Here is a 22,818-nt window from a genome sequence, read left to right as displayed (position 1 = left end):
GAATCTGGAGATACCCCTGCTCGCAAAGGTGGCTATTTTTGTGATGTAAATACAATAGTAGAGAGAGTGTGCTTATTGATAAAAGTCACATTGAGCATTTTGATGAGTGGGAACAGGCTTTGTGTATCTGAGGATGAAAGTGTATTAGCTTCCTATTGATGCTGTAAGAAATTAACACAAACTCAATGTTTTAGAAACAACACAAATTTATTATCTTACAGTTTTGAGTCCAGAAATCTGAAATGGGTCTTACTGGACTAAAATCAAAATATTTTCAGGGTTTCTTTCTTTTCCGGGAGATCTAGTGGAGGATCTATTTCCTCGATTTTTTTCAGCTTCTAGAGGCTCCTGGCATTCCTTGGCTTGCATCTTCAAAGCCAGCAATAGCTGTTAAAGTCTTTCTCACATCACTTTTTTTAAAAAAAATTATTAAATTTATTGGGGTTACATTGGTTAATAAAAATATACAGGTTTCAAGTGAATAATTCTATAATGCATCATCTGCATATGCATTGTGTATTCATCACTCAGTCAAATCTCCTTCCATCACCATGTATTTGATCTTTTTTATCCTCCTTCCTTCCTCCTTTCCCTCTGGTAACCACCATACTATTGTCTATGTCTACGAGTTTTTGTTTGTTGGTTGGTCTTGCTCGTTCGTTGCTTTCAGTTTTATATCTCACATGAATGAGATCATGTGGTTCTCAACTTTTTCCATCTGACTTATTTCACTTGGCATATTTTCGAGATCCATCCATGCTGTAGCAAATGGCAGTATTTCATCTTTTCTTATGACTGAGTAGTATTGCATTGTATATGTGTACCATATCTTCTTTATTCAATCATCTATTAAAGGTCACTTCAGTTGTTTACATGTCTTGACTACCATGAAAAATACTGCAGTAAACATAGGGATACATATATCTTTATGAATAAATGTTTGCCAATCTTTCAGGTAGATACCCAGAAGAAGGATTGCTGGGTCATGTGGTAATTCTATTCTTAATTTTCTGAGAAACCTCCATACTGTTTTCCATAGTGGCTGTACCAATTTACATTCTTATCAGCAGCATATGAGGGTTCCTTTTCCCCCACAACCTCTCCAATGCTTGTTATTATTTGTCTTGTTGATAATAGCCATTCTAACAAGTGTGAGGTAGTATTTCATTTTGGTTTTGATTTGTATTTCTCCAGTAGCTAGTGAAGCCAAGCATTTTTTCATATATCTCTTAGTCATTTGTATGTTTTCTTAAGAGAAGTGTCTGTTCAATTTCTCTGCCCATTTTTTAATTGGATTGTTTGAGTTTTGTTGTTGTTGTTCTTGTCGAGTTTTATGTATTCTTTACATATTTTGAATATTAGGCTTTTATCGGATGTGTTATTTGCTAGTTCTTCTCCTGTTCAGTTGGTTGTCTCTTTGTTTAGTTGATTTCTTTTGTTGTACAGAAGCTTTTTAGTTTGATATAATCCTATTCATTTATTTTTGCTTTTAATCCTCTTGTCTTTGAGGTCAAATTGATAAAATCCTTTCTTAGACCAAGGTCTGTAAGTTTAGCACCTATGTTTTCTTCTATGTATTTTATTGTTTCTGGTATTGAATATGGTCTTTGATCTATTTTGAGTTAGTTTTTGTACATGGTAACAAATAGTGTAGTTTCATTCTTTCGCATATGGCTTTCCAATTTTCCCAGCAAAATTTATTGAAGAGGATTTCTTTGCTCCATTGTATGTTTTTTGGCTCTTTGTTGAAAATGACATGCCATATATCTGTGGGTTTATTTCTGGGCCTTCAATCCTCTTCCATTGGTTTGTGTCTGTTTTCCTGCTAATACCATGCCGTTTTGTTTATTCTTGCTTTATGGTATAATTTTGCCAAAGCCAGAAGTAGCACACTCTCTAATACTCCTCCCTTTTCCACAGTTAAGAACCACTATGATTGTACTGGACCTATGCAGGGCATCTCTTTATCTTAATGTTGGCCGAGTAGCAACCTCAATTCCATCTGTAATCTAATTCTTCTTTGCCACATAATATATATTCACAGGTTCTGGGGATTAGAACATGGATATCTTTGAAGGGGCATTATTTTACCTACCACAGAATTATAATAGAACTTCATGAATTAGATGATAGACTTCTGACCCTTGCTGCACACATTTTTCTATTAGTTGAGAAGGGCAGCGCTTATATGGATAGCTTCAGGCTTCACCACTGAGCAACTGGATGGTCTTGGATAAGTTGTTTAATACCTCTAAGCCTGATTTATAAACTCCTCATTTGTAAACTAGTACCTACTTCTCGATATTTTCCACAAGATTAAAAAATATACATAAAAGAAGGACATTAGCTCAGTATTTGGCACAGAGTAGATTCTCAATAAGTGCTAGTTGCTGCTGTAAAATAACCACAGCTAACCTTTATTATAAAAACATAGATAAGAACTATGACCTATTTTCTGGGAGTACAAAGGGAGGGAATGAAGAATAAATTATTGGATGCTTTAAGAGCTTTGTAAAATAGGAAGATAAAATGAAACTCTTGAAATATAATTTTAGGAAAGAATTAAGATTTTAAATAAAATTTTATTTGCAAAAAATTCCAAACTTAGAAAAATTGCAGGAAAAAGAATACTACAAAGAACACTCATATACCCTTTACCCAGATTCATCTATTAACACTTTATACCATTTTCTTTATCATCCAATTACCTATCATCTATCTATCATTCATCTATCTATCTATCTATCTATCTATCTATCTATCTATCTATCTATCATCTATCTGTATCATTTGTCTGTCTGGCTATCTATGTATCATCTATCCATTTATCTATCATTAATCTATCCATCTATCTCTATGTATATATGTGCATATACACATACACTAACAATTTTTTTCTGAATTTGAACTAAGTTGAATATATCATGGCCCTTACTCCTAAACATTTGAGTGTGTCTTCTCTAAGAATAAGGGCATTCTCTTATATTATTATAGCAGGGGTCAGCAAACTTTTTCTGTACAGAGTCATGTAGCAATATTTTAGACTTTGTGAACCACATATGGTCTCTGTCACACATTCTTCTTTGTTCTTTATACAATCTTTAAAAATGTAACAACTATTCTAGGCTCACAAGCCATAGTTTGTCTCTCCTGGACTGTAGGATGGTTATCCACTTCAGAATATTTCACACTGGTTACTACTCTTATCCAGTATTATCTAACTTACTGCTCATATTCCAGTTTTGTAAATTGGCTTAGTAATGCCCTTTATAGCATTTCCCTGCCTCCTTCTAAAGCCAGTCTAGGATCAGATATTGTACTTAGTCGTCATAGCTCTGCAGTATCCTTAATCTGGACCATCTCCTCAGCTTTTTATTTTTATTTTTATTTTTGTATTTTATATTAACATGGTTAGAGACTACATTCTGCTTTTATTTTTTTAAATAAAACGTTTCTAACTTGGGTTGTTAAATGACAAAATTTAGCATTCTGCTCTGAATACTACATAAGTGATTTTGAGTCCTTCTCAGAGTATCACATATGGAGATATACAATGTTTATCTGCCTCTCATTGATAACAATGGTTGTTACCAGCTGTCCAGATGTTGTCTGATTTCTCCTTGATATAGTTACTATGTTTTCCTTTGGGTGTAATTTCACCGAAATTGTTATCCTGAGGTTGGAATCTGAAGGAGAAGATAGGAAATAGCTACATAAGGTGATATGGGCTGGACCAGGAGAAGCTGGTTGCACTGCTCTGTATCCTTGGATCATTTACTAAGTAGTTGGAATGAATGGAAAGACTCAATCTATAGTTGAACTACAACTGTTTATTCAAATATTTAAAATTAAGTTGTTTTATAGGGCTTTGCTCTAAAAATTTTCCATTACGTTGTTTTGGCTAAATAATTTGTATTTTATGTTAGTGTTTAAACAAAATTATGCACTGATGTGTTCACGTTGTTGGCATCCACTCCATATATCCATAGAGAAGACCAGTATTTTTGACAACTATTTGTGGAACTGGATTGCAAGTGATGATCGTCTCTTCTCTTTATATTTCAGCCTTAGCCAAATAAGAAAAGAAGCACTTCTAGTCATCTCTGCCCCTCTCCTCCCCAACAAGGAGTTGCTAACATGGTGGGTCAGGGCCTGACATTCCTTGGCCATGCTGGCCATGAGAAACTGTCTCAAGAAGCATTAGCCAAACACTATTTCACTTCCTGACCTATGTGCTTATAAGCTCTCAAGTTTCTTGCCTCCATGTAAACCAAGAACAGCTTATCTTCCAACTTGTTCTATTTTGGCTTCTTTGTCAGTGACTGGGTGAGCAAAGTAGTTGGGTGAATGGATTCAGGTTTTGCTGAGACCTTCATTTTAGAATAATCATTCATTCTAGATTCAGGGGAGGAGGAAGCAGGAAGTCACGCTTGGTTGTTGAGTTTCTGCCCCAGCAATGGTGGCCAGGGAAGCTGTATTAGTTATTTATTGGTATGTAACAAATTACCCCTGAATTTAGAGTATTAAAACAATAAACACTTATTATTTCACAGGTTCCATAGATCATGAATTTGGGAATTTTAGAGGTTATTCTGGACACTTGTGAGGCTGCAGTCAAGATGTTGTCTGGAGCTACACTCATCTAAAGGCTTGAATGAGACCAGAGGATCAGTTAAGATGCCCTGCTCCCATGGTTGTTGGCAAGAGGCCTCAGTTCTACTTCATAGGCTGCCTAAATATCTTCACAAGTGATCTGAAAGAGGAGAGTCAGAAGCCATAATGTATTTACATACAATCTAACCTTAAGAGGGACACACCATGTCTTCTATTATATTCTTTGGATCATGTAAACCAATCCTGAGACAATGCAAGTGGGGGCTACACAAGGGCATAAATACTAGGAGATGAGAGATCATGGCCGTCTTGAGGATCACTACCTACGGATCTTAAACTGAAGAATAGGAAACGCTTGGTTAGTGATTAACAAAGCTTTCACTTAGTCTCCTTGTTGGATATGTATGCATGTCTGTCTGTCTATCTATCTATCTATCTATCTATCTATCTATCTATCTATCTATCTCTATCTCTATCTATCTATCTATCTATCTATCTATCTATCTATCTATCTATCTATCTATCATCTATCTATCTATCTAAATTATCATTATCATCATCTTTATAGAACCTCCAATTAGGCTTAATTTTAAACAATAATACATGTGACATAGAGAAGTAGTAAGAGAATTACAATGGGGACAGCTGATCTTTACACTCCATAAGTAGATAGTTTTTTCCACCTGTTGCTGTTTAAAGATTTAGCTTAACTCAAAGCTTGTATCTCTATTTCAATCTCCAGTGGACATATGAAAGGGCTACCAAATACTTTGAGCAAATCCAATTCATCCAGGGAACAGCATGACATGAAGCAAACTGCAGATACCTTTTGTTGCTTTTTTGAGTACATCCAAATTAGCTTATTTATCTTAGCAGCTCTACATTAACCAGCAGAGGCATTACTTTTCAGGCTCTTCTTCAGTAGTTCAGCCCACAGTTAGGCCACACTGGAGGTCTTGTATCTCTTTGCATACTCTAGATTATTCTTCTGTTTGAAATATCTTTTCCTCATCCCTGATTAGAATTATTTTAATCCTTCAAAATCTATGATGAATACTATCCATTTCATGCAATCTCCAAAATGAAATGACCTCTGCATTCTTATCATTCATCATAACGTTTGCTACTGTCCCTTAGTGATACTGGTGATAACAATAATAAGGATAATAATAATCATAACAACACAGCAGGCACAAACAATTCAGTAGTTTCCATTGCCAGGTACCATGCTAAGTAAGCACTTTATGTGTCTCCTCCAACATATCATAAATCTGGCATTGTAGTTATCCTCATTTTGGGAATAAGTAAATTAACATCTAAGATGGTTAAGTAATTTTCTTAGGACAACATGCTAATAAGCTATAGAACAAAAACACAAATGCTTGGGTCAAAGCCTATACTTTAAAAAAATACCAAATCAATGGTTTTAAATTTATATATATTGCATGATAATTATATTTTAGGAAAATTTATTTATAAGGAAATATACATATCTTAAACATATAATTTAATGAGTTTTAATAAAAATGTAAGCTTCACTCCAACTAAAATATCAAACATTTTTACAAACCCAGAAAGTTCTTTTGTACCTCTTCTTACCAATTCCCTCCTGCACAATGAGACACAAGCATTGTTATGATTTCTGTTGCCATAGATCATTTTTGTCTCTTTTAAAATTTGTTATAAACAAACTCATATAATATATCCTCTTTTGTGTCTGGCTTATTTGATTATAATGTTTCTTGAGAGTCATCCACGTTGTATGTATTAATAGTTTATTCCTTTTTTTTATTATAGAGTCATATAAATAAGACACATTTTTCTCCCCATTCTCCTATTAAATTTAGAGCTGTTTCCAGTTTGGGGCTATTATGAGTAGGCTTGCTATGAATATTCTTGTACAAGTCTTTTTGTTAACATACACTTTTATTTAACTTAGAAATTCGGAGGCATGGAATTTTTAGATCATAGTACAGAGATGTGTTTAGCTTTATAAGACTTTGCCAAAGAGTTTTTCAAATAAGTTGTATCATTTTACCTTTCAACAATGGGCGAGAGTACTTGTGGCTCCCTATCTTTGCCAACATTTGGTGCTGTCATCTTTTTTTATTTTAGCTATTCTAGTGGGTGCATTGGCCAAAGCCTGTACTCTTAAGAACTGCCTGTTATTGCTGTGGTCTTTTTATGCTTTAATCCACAATACAGTTATTTTCATACACATCTATTTCTCTTACTAGATTGTAAGCTTTCACATAGCTAAGATGTTACCAAATTATTTTTATAGTTCTCCAAAGGCTTAACACAGTGCCTGAATCAGAAGAGGTGTATTATTATTATTATTATTTTACTTCTTTCTCTGCATTTTTTGACTCCTTTTGCCAACTTTAGACCAGAAGTATAAAAGAGTGCTGGCTATGGTGAGAAGAGTGATGAGAGTTGATATGACAATGTGTATCTGATGATATATTCCAGGGCACACTGAGAAGATCCAGGGTCAACCTAAACTAAAGAAGGATAGAAAACAAGATTCTAGGGTTTATATTCTTCATTGTGAATCAGAATCATATGGGGGAGCACTGAAAAAAAATTCAACTGCCTTGACCTTCAACCTAGATATTTGGAATCTGTTGGTCTTGAGGTGGGTCCAGTCATTGATCTTTCATAGATGTCTTCTAGATGCCTCTATTGTGCAACTAGGAACATGGGCCCTTGTTCTTAGAAGAATGAAGTGAAGAAATGAGAGGTTAACCTTGACTACAATCTGATTCATTTGTTTCATACGGGTAACAACCTGCATATGTCTCTCTCTAGGAATGAGCTTATCTCATTTAACCATATCTATGGATGGAGCTACAGTTGAATAATTGTCAACTATCTTCTTTATCCTTCCCTAAGAAGACAAAAGATTTGATCACTAATCACCTGTTATGCTAAAGATTCAAAAGAGTATTGCAACATTGTTTCTTAGTAAACTCACTTCTTGAAACTCCAAAATATATTTAACTTCAAACATGAATTCCCAAAGCTGTCGAAATAATTTGAATCTATATGTGACAATCGATGATAAATGAAACAGAACTTGAGGAATATAATGTGGTTTATCAGAGACTAACCAAAATTGAGTGTTTGATGCAAAATTAAGAAGTAGAGTCAATGTATTTTGAATTAACATTGACCTGGATGTCATAGTTGAGTTATAGGTGTGAAAGACCTTGCCTGAATGGTGTGAGGGCCTGGTCTTGACTGAACTTGAATCCAGAACATTCATATTCAGACATCTGCTGAAAGAGGGTCAGTAAAGGCATAGCTAGACCTCACCCTACTCAGTAAGAGCAGATTTTTTCATTAGAATAACTCTACAAGTTAAAAAGGAGGTTCACTTTAGAATTCTCTTATGCATCTGCTTTACTTTATATAGGACAATTGTTCTTTAGTTTAAGATTTCTGTGAAGTGGATATAACAGAACTGGAACAATTCTCCCTCAATTCTTTATCAGTTTTCTTCTCACTTCAATCTTTGTTACTTCCTCAGAAGATAGATTGGAGTGCCAAGGAAGATGAACAGATAAAAGTAGAGAGGAAAGGAAAGCAGGAGAGAAAGGTGGTGAGAATAGATAGAAATCAAGTGTATGTTTGCATTTGTGTAGGAGAGGAGAGTTATGATAACAGTAATGATGAATTGGAATCAGAAACTAAACCAGGAGGATCCTTATACATCTTAGTTCAACATCCTTATTCTACAGATGAGAAAACTGAGTACAAGAAAGATTTAAAAGATTTACATAAAGTGATGCAACAAGTTGGGGCAGAACTGGATGATAGAACGCAGGTATTCTCCACCACCTGCTTCTAAGGATTTCTTAATATTTCTCATGCTGTACCATCAAGTCTCTAAGAAGAAATAGCCTCTGCCTCCTCATTACTCCACCACAGAACACAGAGCCTGAAAGGGCTATTCAGTAAAGTTGAATAGACTGTTTTTGTGTACGTGTGTGTGTGTGTGTGTGTGTGTGTGTGTGTGTGTGTGTATGTGTGTGTGAGGGGGAGTGTCTGACCATGTGGTGGGTGGGGATAATGAAAGGAAGTGTTATGCTAAGGAAGAAGATCACTTCTCACCTGACAATAAAATAAAACAAATAAGTCTTCAAATTTCCCAAGGCAAAGTAACAGAAAAAGAAGAGTTATAACACTTCTAACAATTAAATTGTAGTCCTAAGGGATCAGTCATGTCTTCAGAGGTTGTGCTGCAAAACCACTAACAGTGACACTAATGCGTTTGGGTTATACTTAGCAATCTGAGCGTTAAATGCACGTCAACCAAATGTTCTGGGTCAGCAGAGGTTAACAAGCCAGTAGTGAATATAAACATAATTGTGTTTCATTAGGCTAAGTTCCCAGTTTGAAGAGCAAGGATGAAGCCCCATCAATCACTTCCTTCAAGAAGCAAGCTGTACATGTTGAATAAGTACATTGATACTCACTGTTGTGTTTGAAGATCCTTATGGTTGCACCTGAGATTCTGGCCCCAAGCACAAGAGATGCATGGTTTAACTCATCACTTAAAATGAGGCATCCCTGTTCAGAAAATAAACACATAAAGCATAGTTCAATAAATAAAATTAAGTAAAAACAACATGTATGAACAGAAAGATACTTCAACGCTTGAAACACAGATTCCCAAAACCTGTTTCAATTTTAAAAGGCCAAGAGTTAATTAGGTATCTGTACGAATAAAATGTTATCGAGCAAATAACAGATGAAAATGGGTATCATTTTAAGGAATTACATCTTTAATCATTTACATCTGGTTCTCAGCAGAAAAGGTCATTTAAGATCTTGGTTAAGTATCAGCTAGCATCAAAAGGATTTATATTTGAAAGGAAAACTGATATACTTTTGGGTAGGTTGTAGAATTTCTGGGGCTCTTTTATCCCATGCTGAATTATTTGGGACAATTTTAGTGTACTCCATCTGGAAGGCAAAGGTCTTTTTCTGAAGGACATTGCAAATTCTTGTTTTCTGAATTATCATTTACCACTGTATTGATATCCATGTAGATAAAAGCATTACTGCTTTGCAGTTAAAAAATTTGAATTTGCGTTGGAAATGTATGCATGGCAATTCAGTCTGAGGCAAGTGGAAAAAGGGAAATCTAATTTACTGCTTATAAATTACTGTTTGTAAATTTTTTTTGTTTTAATAAAAAAAATTTTAAATTACGAATTGCTCAGCCATACTATGGCAAACTATGGTAGCCATTTGTCTTCCATGGCTACCCAGAGTCTGAGTTGTTCTTTGCATTTTGGAAAGTTCAAACATGACATGTTTAAAGTTTTTGAGGCAGGAACCAGCAAAACTCTCACAATTCTATACTCTAGGCCTGTGTGTATTATAATTTTTTTGGTGAACATTTGAGTTATTTATAAATCTCATGTACTTATTAAGAGCAAAGACATTTTCCTATGAAATCACAATGCAATTATCACACGCAAGAAGTTAAATATTTCTATAATACTATCATCTTATATGCAATTCAAATTCACATTTTCCCAACTGTTCTAATAATATCTCAATGTCTTTTATACATGTTTTCTTTCCTTTTATTGTTTAATGCAGAATCCAATCAAAGATCATACATTACATTTAGTTATCATGAGTCAGATTTTTTTTAAAACATAAAGCTGGTTATGGCATTTGCTTTTACTGAAAATGAACCAATCATCTCCCCATTTTTCCCAGGAAGAATTTCAGACATTCTAACATGATTTATACTGTTAGGCTCTTTGCAAGTTGGCAATTGCCTTCATCTCTGGTCTCTTCTTCATCCACTACCCTATATTGAGGTTCTTTCAAACCTTGTGTTTTACACATGCTACTCCCTCTCCCTTGTTTTAAGAAAATAACTTATTTATCTTAACAGATAAGTAAAAGATTAAGTTCTCATGTCAGCCAATTTGCACAGGCATCACAATCTTTCTCAGGAAAAGTTCAAGGCATCTCTTTTGTCCTTCCCCATGTATGTACATACCCTTTTTGTGATAATCATCCTATTTATTTGGTGTGTTTTTCTCCCACTAGACTCTAAACTACATAAATTTATAAGGCACAGGTCCTTAGTGGATTCTCAATAACTGATTTATTGGATAAATAAAATGAACGAATGACACAAGCAAAATGTTTTGTTTAAATAAATGTTTAATATGTGTTGACTACATTGCCAAATGGTGACTTGGGAGCCTAAAAATTCAATCCATTTTGCTAAACCATCATGAAAAATGAAATTTGACCCACATTTAATCAGCAATTCTATAAGCAGAATATCATGATTAAAGAGATTTGCTTAACAAAGCTGGTACATTTATTTAAAAAGCTAGACACCCAATCAGCTTTTCCTAAGAAAAGGGCCTCTCAGAGTCATAATTCTTAGGGATAATAGAGCAGAAGACAATTATGTTAACAAATTCTCACCTTTCCAACTAGTGCAGGGATATTCATTGAGTTAGTTGCAAATCCCATCCCAAAGACCATGGCCGCTTCTACGTTCAGGAACTTAGCCAGAAGGTCCTCCAACTCTTTATGCTTATTTAAGGTTCCTGCACATGAAATGACAGGATGAGTAAGTTTTCTCTTTTCAACAAATCCAAGATTGAAAAATCAAATTCCAGTAATTACCGATAACCAAAAGATATGTATAAGAATGTGCATAGCAGGTGTATTTGCCATAACCCCAATTTAGAAATAACTCAAATTTCCCTTTATTGTAGAATGGATAAATGCATTATGGGAATATTTTTATAGTGGAATGCAACACAGCAATGAGAAAGAACAAACTATTACCCCATACAACAGCATGAAAAAAATCTCACAAATATATGAATAAGTGAAAGAAGTCAGACACATATATTCATACAGGTTGTATGAATCCATTTATGTAAAGTTTACAAACAGAAAGAACTAACCTACAGTGTTAGAAGTCATCAGGATAGTGGTTTATTTAGTTGGAAGCATGAGGAGAGCTTTGAGATTCTCCAAATGTTTCGTTTCTAGATCTGGATGCTGGTTACATGGGTATTCTTGCTTTACAAAAATCCATGGAGCTGTACACTTATGATTGGTACACTTTTCTATATAAATACTTTATAATGCAATAAAATTTATCCAAAAAAAAAGAAGAAAAGAAAGAAAGCCACAATGCCTCTCTCTCCTTACCCTATATCCCACAAGTAATTAAATTATTACCCCTCACAGGTTCCTCACACTAAATGCAAACAGGTCTCATGACTTTCATAGATACTAATAACTCTAGTTATAACTCATTGAACCTCCAGAATGTGATAGATTTCAAAGCCCACTACTTAGGTTATCTCATTTAATCGTAAGAGTCCAATAATACAGATACTATTGCTTTACAGATAAGAAAACTGAAGTGTAAAGAGATCACAGATAAAAACCAACATATAATGTAGTCCAACTCCAAAGTTCACATTTTTACCACTCTACTACCTATTATATGCTAATTTTCTGACCTCTTTTTATACATAATTCCCTCATGCCTTACTGAGAGCAAACTTTAATGCACCCATATTTTTCTGTTTGCCACCACTCTAACTTCGAGAGCTGCATTGTCCCATGTGGTAGCCACAAGTTACATGTGGTTAGTGCAATAGAGAAACTAAGTTTAAAATTTTATTTAATGATAGTTAATTTAAATTTTAAAACTGAAGCACAAAGTATAAGTTGTTTTCAAAATTTCTAGACTAATTCATTTAAGAAAGCCATTTTAGATAGTTTCCAGTGTTTCCCAAAGTGTGGTAGCCAAAGCAGAAGCATCATTATGTGGGAACTCTTTAGAAATACAAAATCTTGGATGTGGTTCCATAGTGTAGCAGTTAGCACATCTGCTTTACATACAGAAGGTCCTGGGTTCGCACCCAGGCGGAGCCACGGTCCCTGGTCTACAGCCATGCCACCCTGAATAAGTCTGATTTTGTCTGATCTAGGAAGCTTAGTAGTAGTACTTGGATGGGAGACCACCTAGGAAGACCATGTGCTCTAGACATAAATAATAATAATAATTAATAATAATAATAATAATAAATAAAATAAATAATACAAAATCTTGGGTCTTATTCCACATCAGCAGAGTCAGAACCTCTGTGGGTAGTTATGACAACCTGTGTTTTCTTATTTTCTGTGGGTAGGTGATTCTGATGTGAGCTAAAGTTTAAAAACTACTGGTTTAAGCTTGAAAGACAGAGTGAAGAAATAAAATGCAATAAAATTACTGTAATCAAGTAGGTTGAGGAATTAGGATACAATTTTATTTCTGTTTTAACTATCCCGAGAACTTAAACTTTTGAACTTCTCAGTACTGAATCAATGCCTGGATACACAGCAAACCTCCACATAATTTTTTGAATACCTTGAAGGATTATGGAAAGAATATTCGCCTATTCAGACCACCGGACATCCATTATCTAGATCACTTGTCAGCATTACCATTTTGGATCAATACAGAGGCTAAAAATGTGGGACTGATTCCTCTCAAGAATGTACTTTTTACTATAAAACCTCTTAGCTTTTCTTTCTTCTTGGAAACACTCTGGGTATTGCCTAGTTGCATTTTCAGTTTGTAAACTCTAAGACTCTTGAATAAATCTTTATCATTTCTTTCTAGCCGAAACCTCCAGACTCTTTTTGAGTTCATTGGACAAGCTAAAGAATCTACATAGCCTGGGGCAGGGTCTCTCCAGTAGAGTGGATAATATGGTCAGTCTGCTTCTGTGACAATGCCTTGGAAGTGCCACAACCATTTTCATTAGACTGTGCCTTCATTTTAGGCTCCTGTTAACTATTAAGAGAATAATTAACCCAAGAAATAGGAGTTCATTTGGAAAAATTAGGAAATAATACAAAATTAAATTTAACCAGCTTTTTCGATATAGATATTCATGTAAAATATATTTTTAAAATTGGACTCATGATATACCTACTGTTTTATAACTTGTTTTAGTCTCATTTTCCATTTTACAGAGGAGAAAATTGAGGATTAGGAAGGCACATAGCTTATCTGAGGCCCTAGTAGTTAAAAGGAGTAATTAAGATTTGAACCCAAGCAGCCTAATCCAAGAGCTTTAGCTCTCAACCGTGGTGCTTAGCAACTGCATTATAATTTTGTGTGAGTAAATAATAATAATAATAAAATTTTATATTGCTGCTTAGTATACTAAATAAACCTGTTTAATCAATTTCCTATTCTTGGAAACTCACTTCCAATTTTTATTATTATTACTTTTTAATTTTTATTTTTCAATTAGAATTGACATTCAATGTTATTTTATATATGAGTTTCAGGTGTACGGCATAGTGGTCAGACATTTATATAATTTATGAAATAATCACCCCAATTAGTCTTGTATCTACCTGGCACTATATGTAATTAATAGAATATTATTGACTATATTCCCTATGTTGTACTTTACATCCCTGTGACTATTTTGTAGCTACTCCTTTGTACTTTTTAACCCTTTCATCTTTTCAACTAGCCCCTCAGCCCACCCTCCCATCTGGCAATCACCAGTTTGTTCTCTATATCTATGAGTCTGTTTTCCTTTTGCTTCTTTATTTATTTTGTTCCTTAGATTCCACGTATAAATGAAACGATATATTTGTCTTTCTCTGACTTATTTCACTTAGCATAATATTCCATAGGTCCATCCACATTGTCGTAAATAGTAAAATTTCATTTTTATGCCTGAGTAATATTCTGGTGTGTGTGTGTGTGTGTGTGTGTGTACCACCTTTTCTTTATCCAATTGTCTATTGTTGGGCACTTAGGTTGCTTCCATGTTTTGACTATTGTAAATAACACTGAAGTTAACATAGGGGTGCATATGTCTTTTTGAATTAATGTTTTGGATTTCTTTGCATAAAAACTCTGAAGTGCAATTGCTGGATCATAAGGTAGTCCCATATTTAATTTTTTAAGGAACCTCCAAACTGTTTTCCATTGTGGCTGTACCAATTTGCAGTCCCGTTATTAGTCCATGAGGTTTCCCTTTTCTCCACAGCCTCACCAACACTTGTTTGTTGATTTATTGATGACAGCCATTCTGATAGGTGTTAGGTGATATCTCATTGTGGTTTTAATTTGCATTTCTCTGATGATTAGTGACATTGAGCATCTTTTCATATGTCTATTGGCCATCTGTATGTCCTCTTAGGAGAAATGTCTTTTAAGGTCCTTTGCCCATTATTTAATTGGATTTTTTTTTTTTAGTGTTGAGTTGAAGGTTTTTATAAATTTTGAATATTAACCTTTTATCACATGTATCATTAGCAAATATCTTCTCTCACTTAGTAGGTTGTCTTTTCGTCTTATTGATTTTTTTTTCTCTCCAAAATGTTTTTAGTATGATGTAGCCCCATTAGTTTATTTTTTCTTTTGTTTCCCTCTCCTGAGGAGATATGTCAGAAAAAAGTATTACTAAGAGCAATGTCAGAGAGTTTTCTGTCTATGTTTTCTACATTTCAATCTTTAATTCATTTTGTGTTTATTCTTATATATGATGTAAGAATATGGTCCACTTTAATTTTTTTGCCTGTACCTGTCCAATTTTCCTAACACTATTGAATAAGCTGTTTTTACCCAATTGTATATTCTTGCACCCTTTGCCATTGATTAAAAGTCCATATAAGCATGAATTTATTTCTGAGCATTTTTTTTCTGTTCTGTTGACTTATGTGTCTGTTTTTATGTCGGTACAATGCTGTTTTAATTACTATAGTCTTATAATATAGTTTAATGTCAGTCAGCATTATACCTCTATTTTGTTCTTTCTCAGGATTATTCAGTTATTTGGAATCTGTTATGGTTCCACACAGATTATAAAATTATTTGTTCTAGTTGTGTAAAAATGTCATTAGTATTTTGATAGGAATTGCATTGAATCTATAGATTGTTTTGAGTAGTATGGACATTTTAACAATGCTAATTCTTCCTGTACATGAGCACAATGTGTCTCCATTTATTTGTATCTTCTTCATTTTCTTTCTTCAATGACATAATTTTTCAAGTACAAGTATTTTATCTCTTTAGTTAAATTTATTCTTAAGTATTTAAATTTTTTGATGTAATTTTTGTGGGATTATTTTCTTAATTTCCCTTTCTGATAGCTCATTGCTCATCTATAGAAATGCAACTGATTTCTGAATATTACTTTTGTATTCTGCTACTTTATCGAATTGGTTTATCAGTTCTTACAGTTTTTTGGTGGGATCTTTAGGATTCTCTATACATAGTATCATGTCATCTGCAAATAATGACAGTTTTATTATTTCCTTTCTAATTTAGATGCTGGTTATTTACTTTTCTTGTCTGATTGCTGTGGCTAGAACTTCCAATACTATATTGAATAAAAGTGGTGACATTCTTGGTGTGGGCCTATTCGGTTCATCTTCTTTGGGACTCTGTGCTTCCTGGGCTTATATGTCTATTTCCTTCACCAGGTTAGGGAAGTTTTCAGTCATTGTTTCCTCAAATGGATTCTTATTTTCTTGCTTTCTCTCTTCTTTTGGTAATCCTATGATGTAAATGTTGTTACACTTGATATTGTCCCAAAGGTCCCTTAAACTATTTTTATTTTTTAAAATTCTTTTTTTCTTTTTGTCATTCCAATTGGGTGTTTTCTGCTACCTTGTCTTCCAAATCATTGATTCGATCCTCTACTTCATCCCTTTAGTGAATTCTACATTTCAGTTATTGTATTTTTCATATCTATGTAGTTCTTTTTTATGGTTTCTATGTTCTTTTTTGTGCTTATTATCTCCTTGTTGAAGTTCTCACTGAGCTCATCTAATCTCTTAAATTCATTGAGCATCCTTGTAACCAGTGTTTTAAACTCTGTATCTAGTAGGTTCCTCGTCTCCATTTCATTTAGTTATTTTTCTGAAGTTTTCTCCTATTCTTTCCTTGAGGATGTGTTTCTTTGTTTTTTTCATTTGTCTGTCTCTCTATGTAGGTCTTACTGAGTAGCCCACAGCTACCTGGTAGGAGTTACAAAGCTACCATGTTTGGTTATGACCTGAGACGGACCTGAGATGGACCTGAGATGGAGGGGTATGTGGGAGGTATGTGGGAGAGGCCTTGTGGTGAACTGAGTGACTACCACCACTACTGAGCTTGAGGCAGCTCAGCAAAAGGTATAGGTCTGAGGCTGCCTGTCGATTGCCTGTAAGGCTCAAAAGCTGAATGAGCCTTGGGGGTACCAGAGTTGAATGAGGCAGGGTCTCAGAGAGCTACCAGGGTGAGGCAAGTGGAGTTTCTCAGGTTGGTGCAGGTTCAGATTTGTTGGCAGTGCTGAGTCCATGGCCACTCGCAAAAATTTCAGCTCACAACAAGGCCAGCTGCTACTCATCTTGGGCCAACAGAACCCCAAGATTTGTTCAGGAAAAACTACAGCTAGGGCTAGGGCTGGTTGCCCACCACCAAAAGTGTCTCCTGAGGTGCTAGGGCAGAGGCCTGTTGATTGCTGCCAGAAAAAACCTCCTGCTGAGAGTGTGGGGTGGAGCTGGTTGCCCAGTAATCACCCAAAATTGCCACAGGGTAAGTTGCAAGTTGGATGGGGCAGGGTCTCAGGGAGTCATGGGGTGGAACAAGCAGATCTCACCAGTGTAGGTTTAGTTTTGGCTCTGTTGGGGAAGGCTTACCACAGGCAAAATGGCACTCACCTGCAGGTTGCAGAGGAGGAGGGCTCAACAAAGGGACAATGGTGGCTGTCCCTCCAGCTTTTTCCCTGAGCCACACAACTCAGTCTTTCCCTGTATGTCTCTAGCACCTCCTGAGCTGCTGTCCTGATAGAGCTCAGGGTGAGTGCCTGCATGTGAATATATCTGTGTGTGGGCCCTTTAAGGGTACATCTGGATTTCTAGCTGCCTTCCATATCATCCGGACAGCCAGAATCCCCACTGATTTTCCCAGTCAGATTTTGTGGGAACTCCCCTTTTTGGTCCTGGCACACTGGTCTGGGGAGCCTGGTGAAGGGCGGAGGTCCCTCGCTCCTCCTTGTGAGAAGGGCCTCCGCAGTTGAGATATCCCTCCTGTTGTTTAACCACCACAGGTGGGTGTGGGACCAGCCCATTTTGCATCTCTGCCCCTCCTATCAGTCTTGATGTAGTCTCTTTATATCTCCAGTTATAGAAGTTCTGTTCAGCTAGTCTTCAGGTCATTCTCCAGGTTGACTGTTTCATAATTTAATTGCAATTTTAATGTGACCATGGGAGGAGGCATATACAATGATTACTTACCCCACCATCTTGACTGGAAACTCTTTGTTATTTTTAAACACATTGTAATGATTATTCTTGATCATGCATCTTTGATTACTTATTCCAATTTCTAAGGCAAAATTTCTCAGAATGGAAATGCTAAGTTAAATGACTTTCCGTTGATACATTTTCAAACAACCTTCCAATTTACTCTATCAATAGTCTGTAAGGATGCCCTTTTATTCACTCCTTTGAAACTATGGAATATTGTTATTTTTTAACTTTTGCTAATTAGATGAAAAATGGTGACTCTTGTCTCAATCACTCTTTGATTATTAATGAAGCAGAGTGTTTCCCACAGGCTCATTGGCCACTACATTTTTTTTTTCTTAATTGCTCATTTGTATACTGAATCTAACTTTTAATGTAAAATTTAATTACACTATAGCATACATATAGAAAAGGAAAGAAATTATAAGTTTAGAGCTCTATGAAATTTCATAAAGTGAATACAGACATATAACTGCATTAAGTTAAGAAACAATATGCATAGCATCTAGGAAGTCTCTTTGTGCTCCTCTGGTCACCATCCACCTCCTTCCAAAGGTGACTACTATTCTGTGCATTCTCAATAGGGGTATTATTGCTCTAAAAGTTGAAAATTGGTTCTTGGAAGGGGAAATATCTTACTCTATTTATGTATAAAGCACAGATATCCATGTACAACATAAACAGATATACAGTGTATCTATGGTATTAAAATACCATTGGGAGGGAGTGATAATTTAAGAAAGGTTGAGAAAGATCATACTATTTTGAATGTGCAGTTTTGCCTGCTTTGATCTTTGTCAAAATCTTGGTCCACTTCTCAAGTTGGGCTGATACATTTCTTTTGATCTGTAAGTCTTTACACATTAAGAATTTTAACATTTTATCATAAATATTGGGGATAACTTTTCCTAATTTTGTTCTTAGACTTTTAATTTTGGTGACTGTTTTATGTATAGAAATTTAAATGTTTCCTTTTTTATTAAATTTTCTGGGAGTGCTTTCTCTGGTTTCCCAGGACATTAGGACACAGTAGACTACCACACAGGTCAGAGTTGAGGAATCTCAAGGGCAAACAGTTGTGGCTAGCAGTTGGGTTGGGAGCAAGCTGGCTTTACTACAACAGGGAATAGTGCTTGTTTTTCCATGGACTAGGGTGGCAAGTCTGGTATGAGTCATTTAAAATGCATCCCTTCCTCCTAAGAGGGCATTCTGCCAAGCTGACGTAAGTTCTGCTGGAAAAGACTGGAGGTCATTATGGGTTATAGAACTGAGGAGTGATCATAAGTGACAAGCTAGAAAAGAGGTTGCTATGGTCTGAATGTGTTCCCCATCAATTAATATGTTGAAAACCTAATGCCCCAAGTGATGGTATTAGAATGTAGGGCCTTTGGGAGGTTAGTAGGTCATGGGAATAAAGCCCTCATTAATAGGATTAGTACCCTTATAAAAGAGGTCCCAGAGAGCTAACCCATCCCTTCCACATTGTGAGAATACCATGAGAAGTTTGCAACACAGAAAGTGCCCTTACCCAACCATACTGGCACCTTGACTTAAACTTTCAGGCTCTAGAACAGTGAGACATAAACTTTTGTTCTTTACAAGCCAATCAGTCTGTGGTATTTTGTTTTAACAACCTAAATAGACTAAGACAGAGGCATCACTCACATCAAGGGAGCTACAATCCGACATCTGTAGCAGGGCACTTACCAAGGAACTCACACAAGTGCATTTAGTATTTGAATTGCCCAAGTAGTTTTATTCTGTTCATTTGTTCAGTCATTCATCAATTCAGTTATTCATTCAATTTATATAGTTATTTTTGGTGATGGTTGTTCTTGTTTTTCACATTTCAATTCCAAATGCATTTGTAATTTACCTAGTGAAATTTGTAGGTATAACTGACCTAGGTGTAAAGTGTGAGATAGAACTCTAACTTATTTCTTTATATGATCATTCAGTTATTACAACACTAATTATGATCCTTTTCCAACTGATTTGAAATATTATTCTTATTATATACAAAATAAGGTGCCATGTTGTATCTGTCTCTGGAATTTCAGTTTAGATCCCTCTCACCCTGTCCATTCATGTCATTGGGATTGTGTTCAATTTACATATTCATTTAGGGAAATATTGATAGAATTATAGTACCAAGTCATTCCCTTCTAGGATATGGCATCTCTGTTTTTTATAATCTTCTTGTAAGTCTTTTATAAAAGTTTTATAGTTTGTTTCAAATAGGTTCTAAACATTTTCAAAATAATTTATGCATTAGGTGATTGCTCTTTTTGCTTATATTTATTAATAAATATAATTTTTCCAAGTATATCTTCACTGATTATTGATTATTGATGTTACTACACAAATTTAAAAATTTGATCCTTATTGAATGGAATGGAGGTCTTTATTTAATTCTTCATTGAATGTTTATTATTTTTAATAAATTTTTGATTGTTTATATATGCAAAATGGAAGTGTTCTAAAACTCTCTTGTTCAGCTCCCCTTCATCTCTGTGGTGGCCCCAATGAAAGTTCCTTTAGGCGTCCCCTTTACTCCTCATGGATCACACTTGAAAACCAGAGCTATGAACAGTCAGATCAGCTACAGATAATGGTTAGTTTACCTCTTCTCTTACTTACTTATACTTCTTATTCATTGACTTCAAAAGTGAATGAATAATTATGTTGTTTAGTATACTTCCAAGGGTTATTAAAAGTGATGGTAAAACACATCTTTATCTTTTTTTCTGACTTTAAAGTGAAAGCTTTTAATGTTTCATTATGAAGCATAGTACAGTCTGTGTTTAAAGTAGATTTTTAAAATTCTATTCAGGAATCTCTTATTTTTATTCTGTTAAAAGTTTTATAAGGCATGGATATTGAATTTTATAATTGCAATATCAAGATAATCATGTGTTTTCTTCTCAACTCTTTCAAAGTTATAAATTGTCTGTGAGGAGTAAAGCAGACCTCTGAAGGGGCTCTTATTGGGGCCACCACAGAGATGAAGGGAAGCTGAGCAAGAGAGTTTTAGACCACTTTCATTTTGCATATATAAATAATCAAAAATTTATTAAAAATAATAAACATTCAGTAAAGAATTAAATAAAGATCTGTGCTCAATAAGGACAAAATTTTTAAATTTGTGCAGTAACTGACTAGAATGACTTGATCATGATATTCTGTTATTTAAATATACCGCAGGTTTCACAGTGCCTATTTCTTTCTTTTTTCTTTTTTCATGTTTCTCACTGTCTCTTTGATCAGGTTTTTATCCAAAATTAGCCATCCAAAGTGATTTGACCTTTGCAGAACAGACAAATTTTTGTTTATGCCACAGTCTGCTTTTCTTCTATGGTAGGTTTCTTTCCGCCATTGTCCTCATTAGAGATGATGCGAGGTCCCCTACACTGGATACGATGATGATTTCTCATTTTGCCTTTACCAGCTCTCATTCACTGCGAAGCATAAATCTTTTTGATATCATTCCAGGCCTTAAGTTTCTTAAGAAGCAAAACAGCCTCCTTGGTCAGCTTTATCTTCAACCATCAAAGGAAGTTCAGGAACTTCCTCAATATGAAGACCTTTAGATAGAACCAGTACCAGTAAGACCAAGGCAGCCAGGGCAGAGCAGAGGGCATATTGTTTGTGTGTTGTATTTACTCTGCAGTGCCAGTGGCGCCAGGTTTTTGTTGGTGCAAACATGTATACCCCATAACACATATCACCAAAAACATCCTGGCCAGAATGATAACTCTTATTGCCTTCAATTCTGAGAATTTGAGCCATACCTCTGCCAATACCCCATGACTCAGCACTGGTTTGATGACCTGCTAATTTACTGTTAGCACTGGGCTATTTTTTTTTTTGCACAAGTTAGTATGAAAAAGTTTACAATAGCTGATTAAATGGGAGCCTTGAACATAGTAGGCAAAGTGACATTTTGCCAGATGATTCTCCCTTTTCTGAGTACACCAATACCAGTGGATGAGCACATGCCACGGTAGGGAGAAGAGATGGCTGCCCTCCTCTCAGTCTGGTGGCTCCCACAGAACAAGAGCCAATTTCTTAAATAATTTTTTGTAAGTAATATTGCCTAATCATTTTCCTTTTATTAAATACTTTTTTTTTGTCAAATTTCGAGATTATAGAGTTGTAGCTCAGTGATTGCCAACTCTGGTTGCTCATCAGAATCACCTATAGTGACTTATTAGAACAGAGATGCCTCAACCTAATAAAAATTACTATTCTCTAGTTCATAGGTTTCTGTTTTTATCTTTGATAATTCAATACTTTTGCTTCCTTTTTTCCTTAATGCACTGGTTGTTTAGTTTATTAGCTCAATTTTTCTTCTTTAGGTAAGAATATATATATACTGCTTTGAATACACAAGTAGTTGGGTCCTGTGGTCCTCTCATAATTGTCAGTTTCTAAATATGTAATTGTTATTTTTTTTCCCTCTTGATTCAGGGGTCTCTTAGGAGAGGGCTTAAAACCTTCAAGTAATTTAAAAAAATGTTGGGTTCTAATTTTGTTATTAATTTTAAGCTTTATTTTACTGTGATCCAAGAATACAATGACCTATGTAGATTTCACTTTTCAGAATTTAATGAGATTTTCTTTGTGGCATACTATATATATAGTACATTTTTGTGAAAATTCAATAACTTTAAAGAGATGAAGTATTTTGATAATATGTTTTAAGTTTTAGTATTCAATATGTAAATATTAAGTTAAACTCAAGAATTACATTGTTAATGTTGTATATCTTTATATGCTTATTTTCTTGACTTTTCTGTTTTAAGGACTAGGAGGTTCTTGACAGTTGCTTATCACTATTTCATTTTTTAATTTTTCTTGCTCTTTCTAATCAGCCTGTGGAATGTT

General features: G+C 34.9%; 1 protein-coding gene across 2 annotated transcripts in view; it reads right to left on the bottom strand.

The window, feature by feature from the left end:
* Positions 1 to 22,818, bottom strand: part of SPTLC3 (serine palmitoyltransferase long chain base subunit 3) — a 138,336-nt gene that overhangs the window by 60,494 nt on the left and 55,024 nt on the right. For both annotated transcript variants that reach the window (XM_016138117.2, XM_036229668.1), the window contains 2 exons: positions 11,083 to 11,207; positions 9,096 to 9,189 (listed from right to left, as the gene is read on the bottom strand). In XM_016138117.2, coding sequence (XP_015993603.1) covers positions 9,096 to 9,189; positions 11,083 to 11,207 — 219 coding nt within the window. The remainder of the gene's footprint in view (positions 1 to 9,095; positions 9,190 to 11,082; positions 11,208 to 22,818) is intronic.

The sequence above is a fragment of the Rousettus aegyptiacus genome, unplaced genomic scaffold (genome assembly GCF_014176215.1).
Source record: "Rousettus aegyptiacus isolate mRouAeg1 unplaced genomic scaffold, mRouAeg1.p scaffold_m13_p_12, whole genome shotgun sequence".
NCBI lineage: Eukaryota > Metazoa > Chordata > Mammalia > Chiroptera > Pteropodidae > Rousettus > Rousettus aegyptiacus.
The sequence above is the reverse complement of the archived record's forward strand: the minus strand, read 5'-3'. Positions and strand labels throughout refer to the sequence as shown.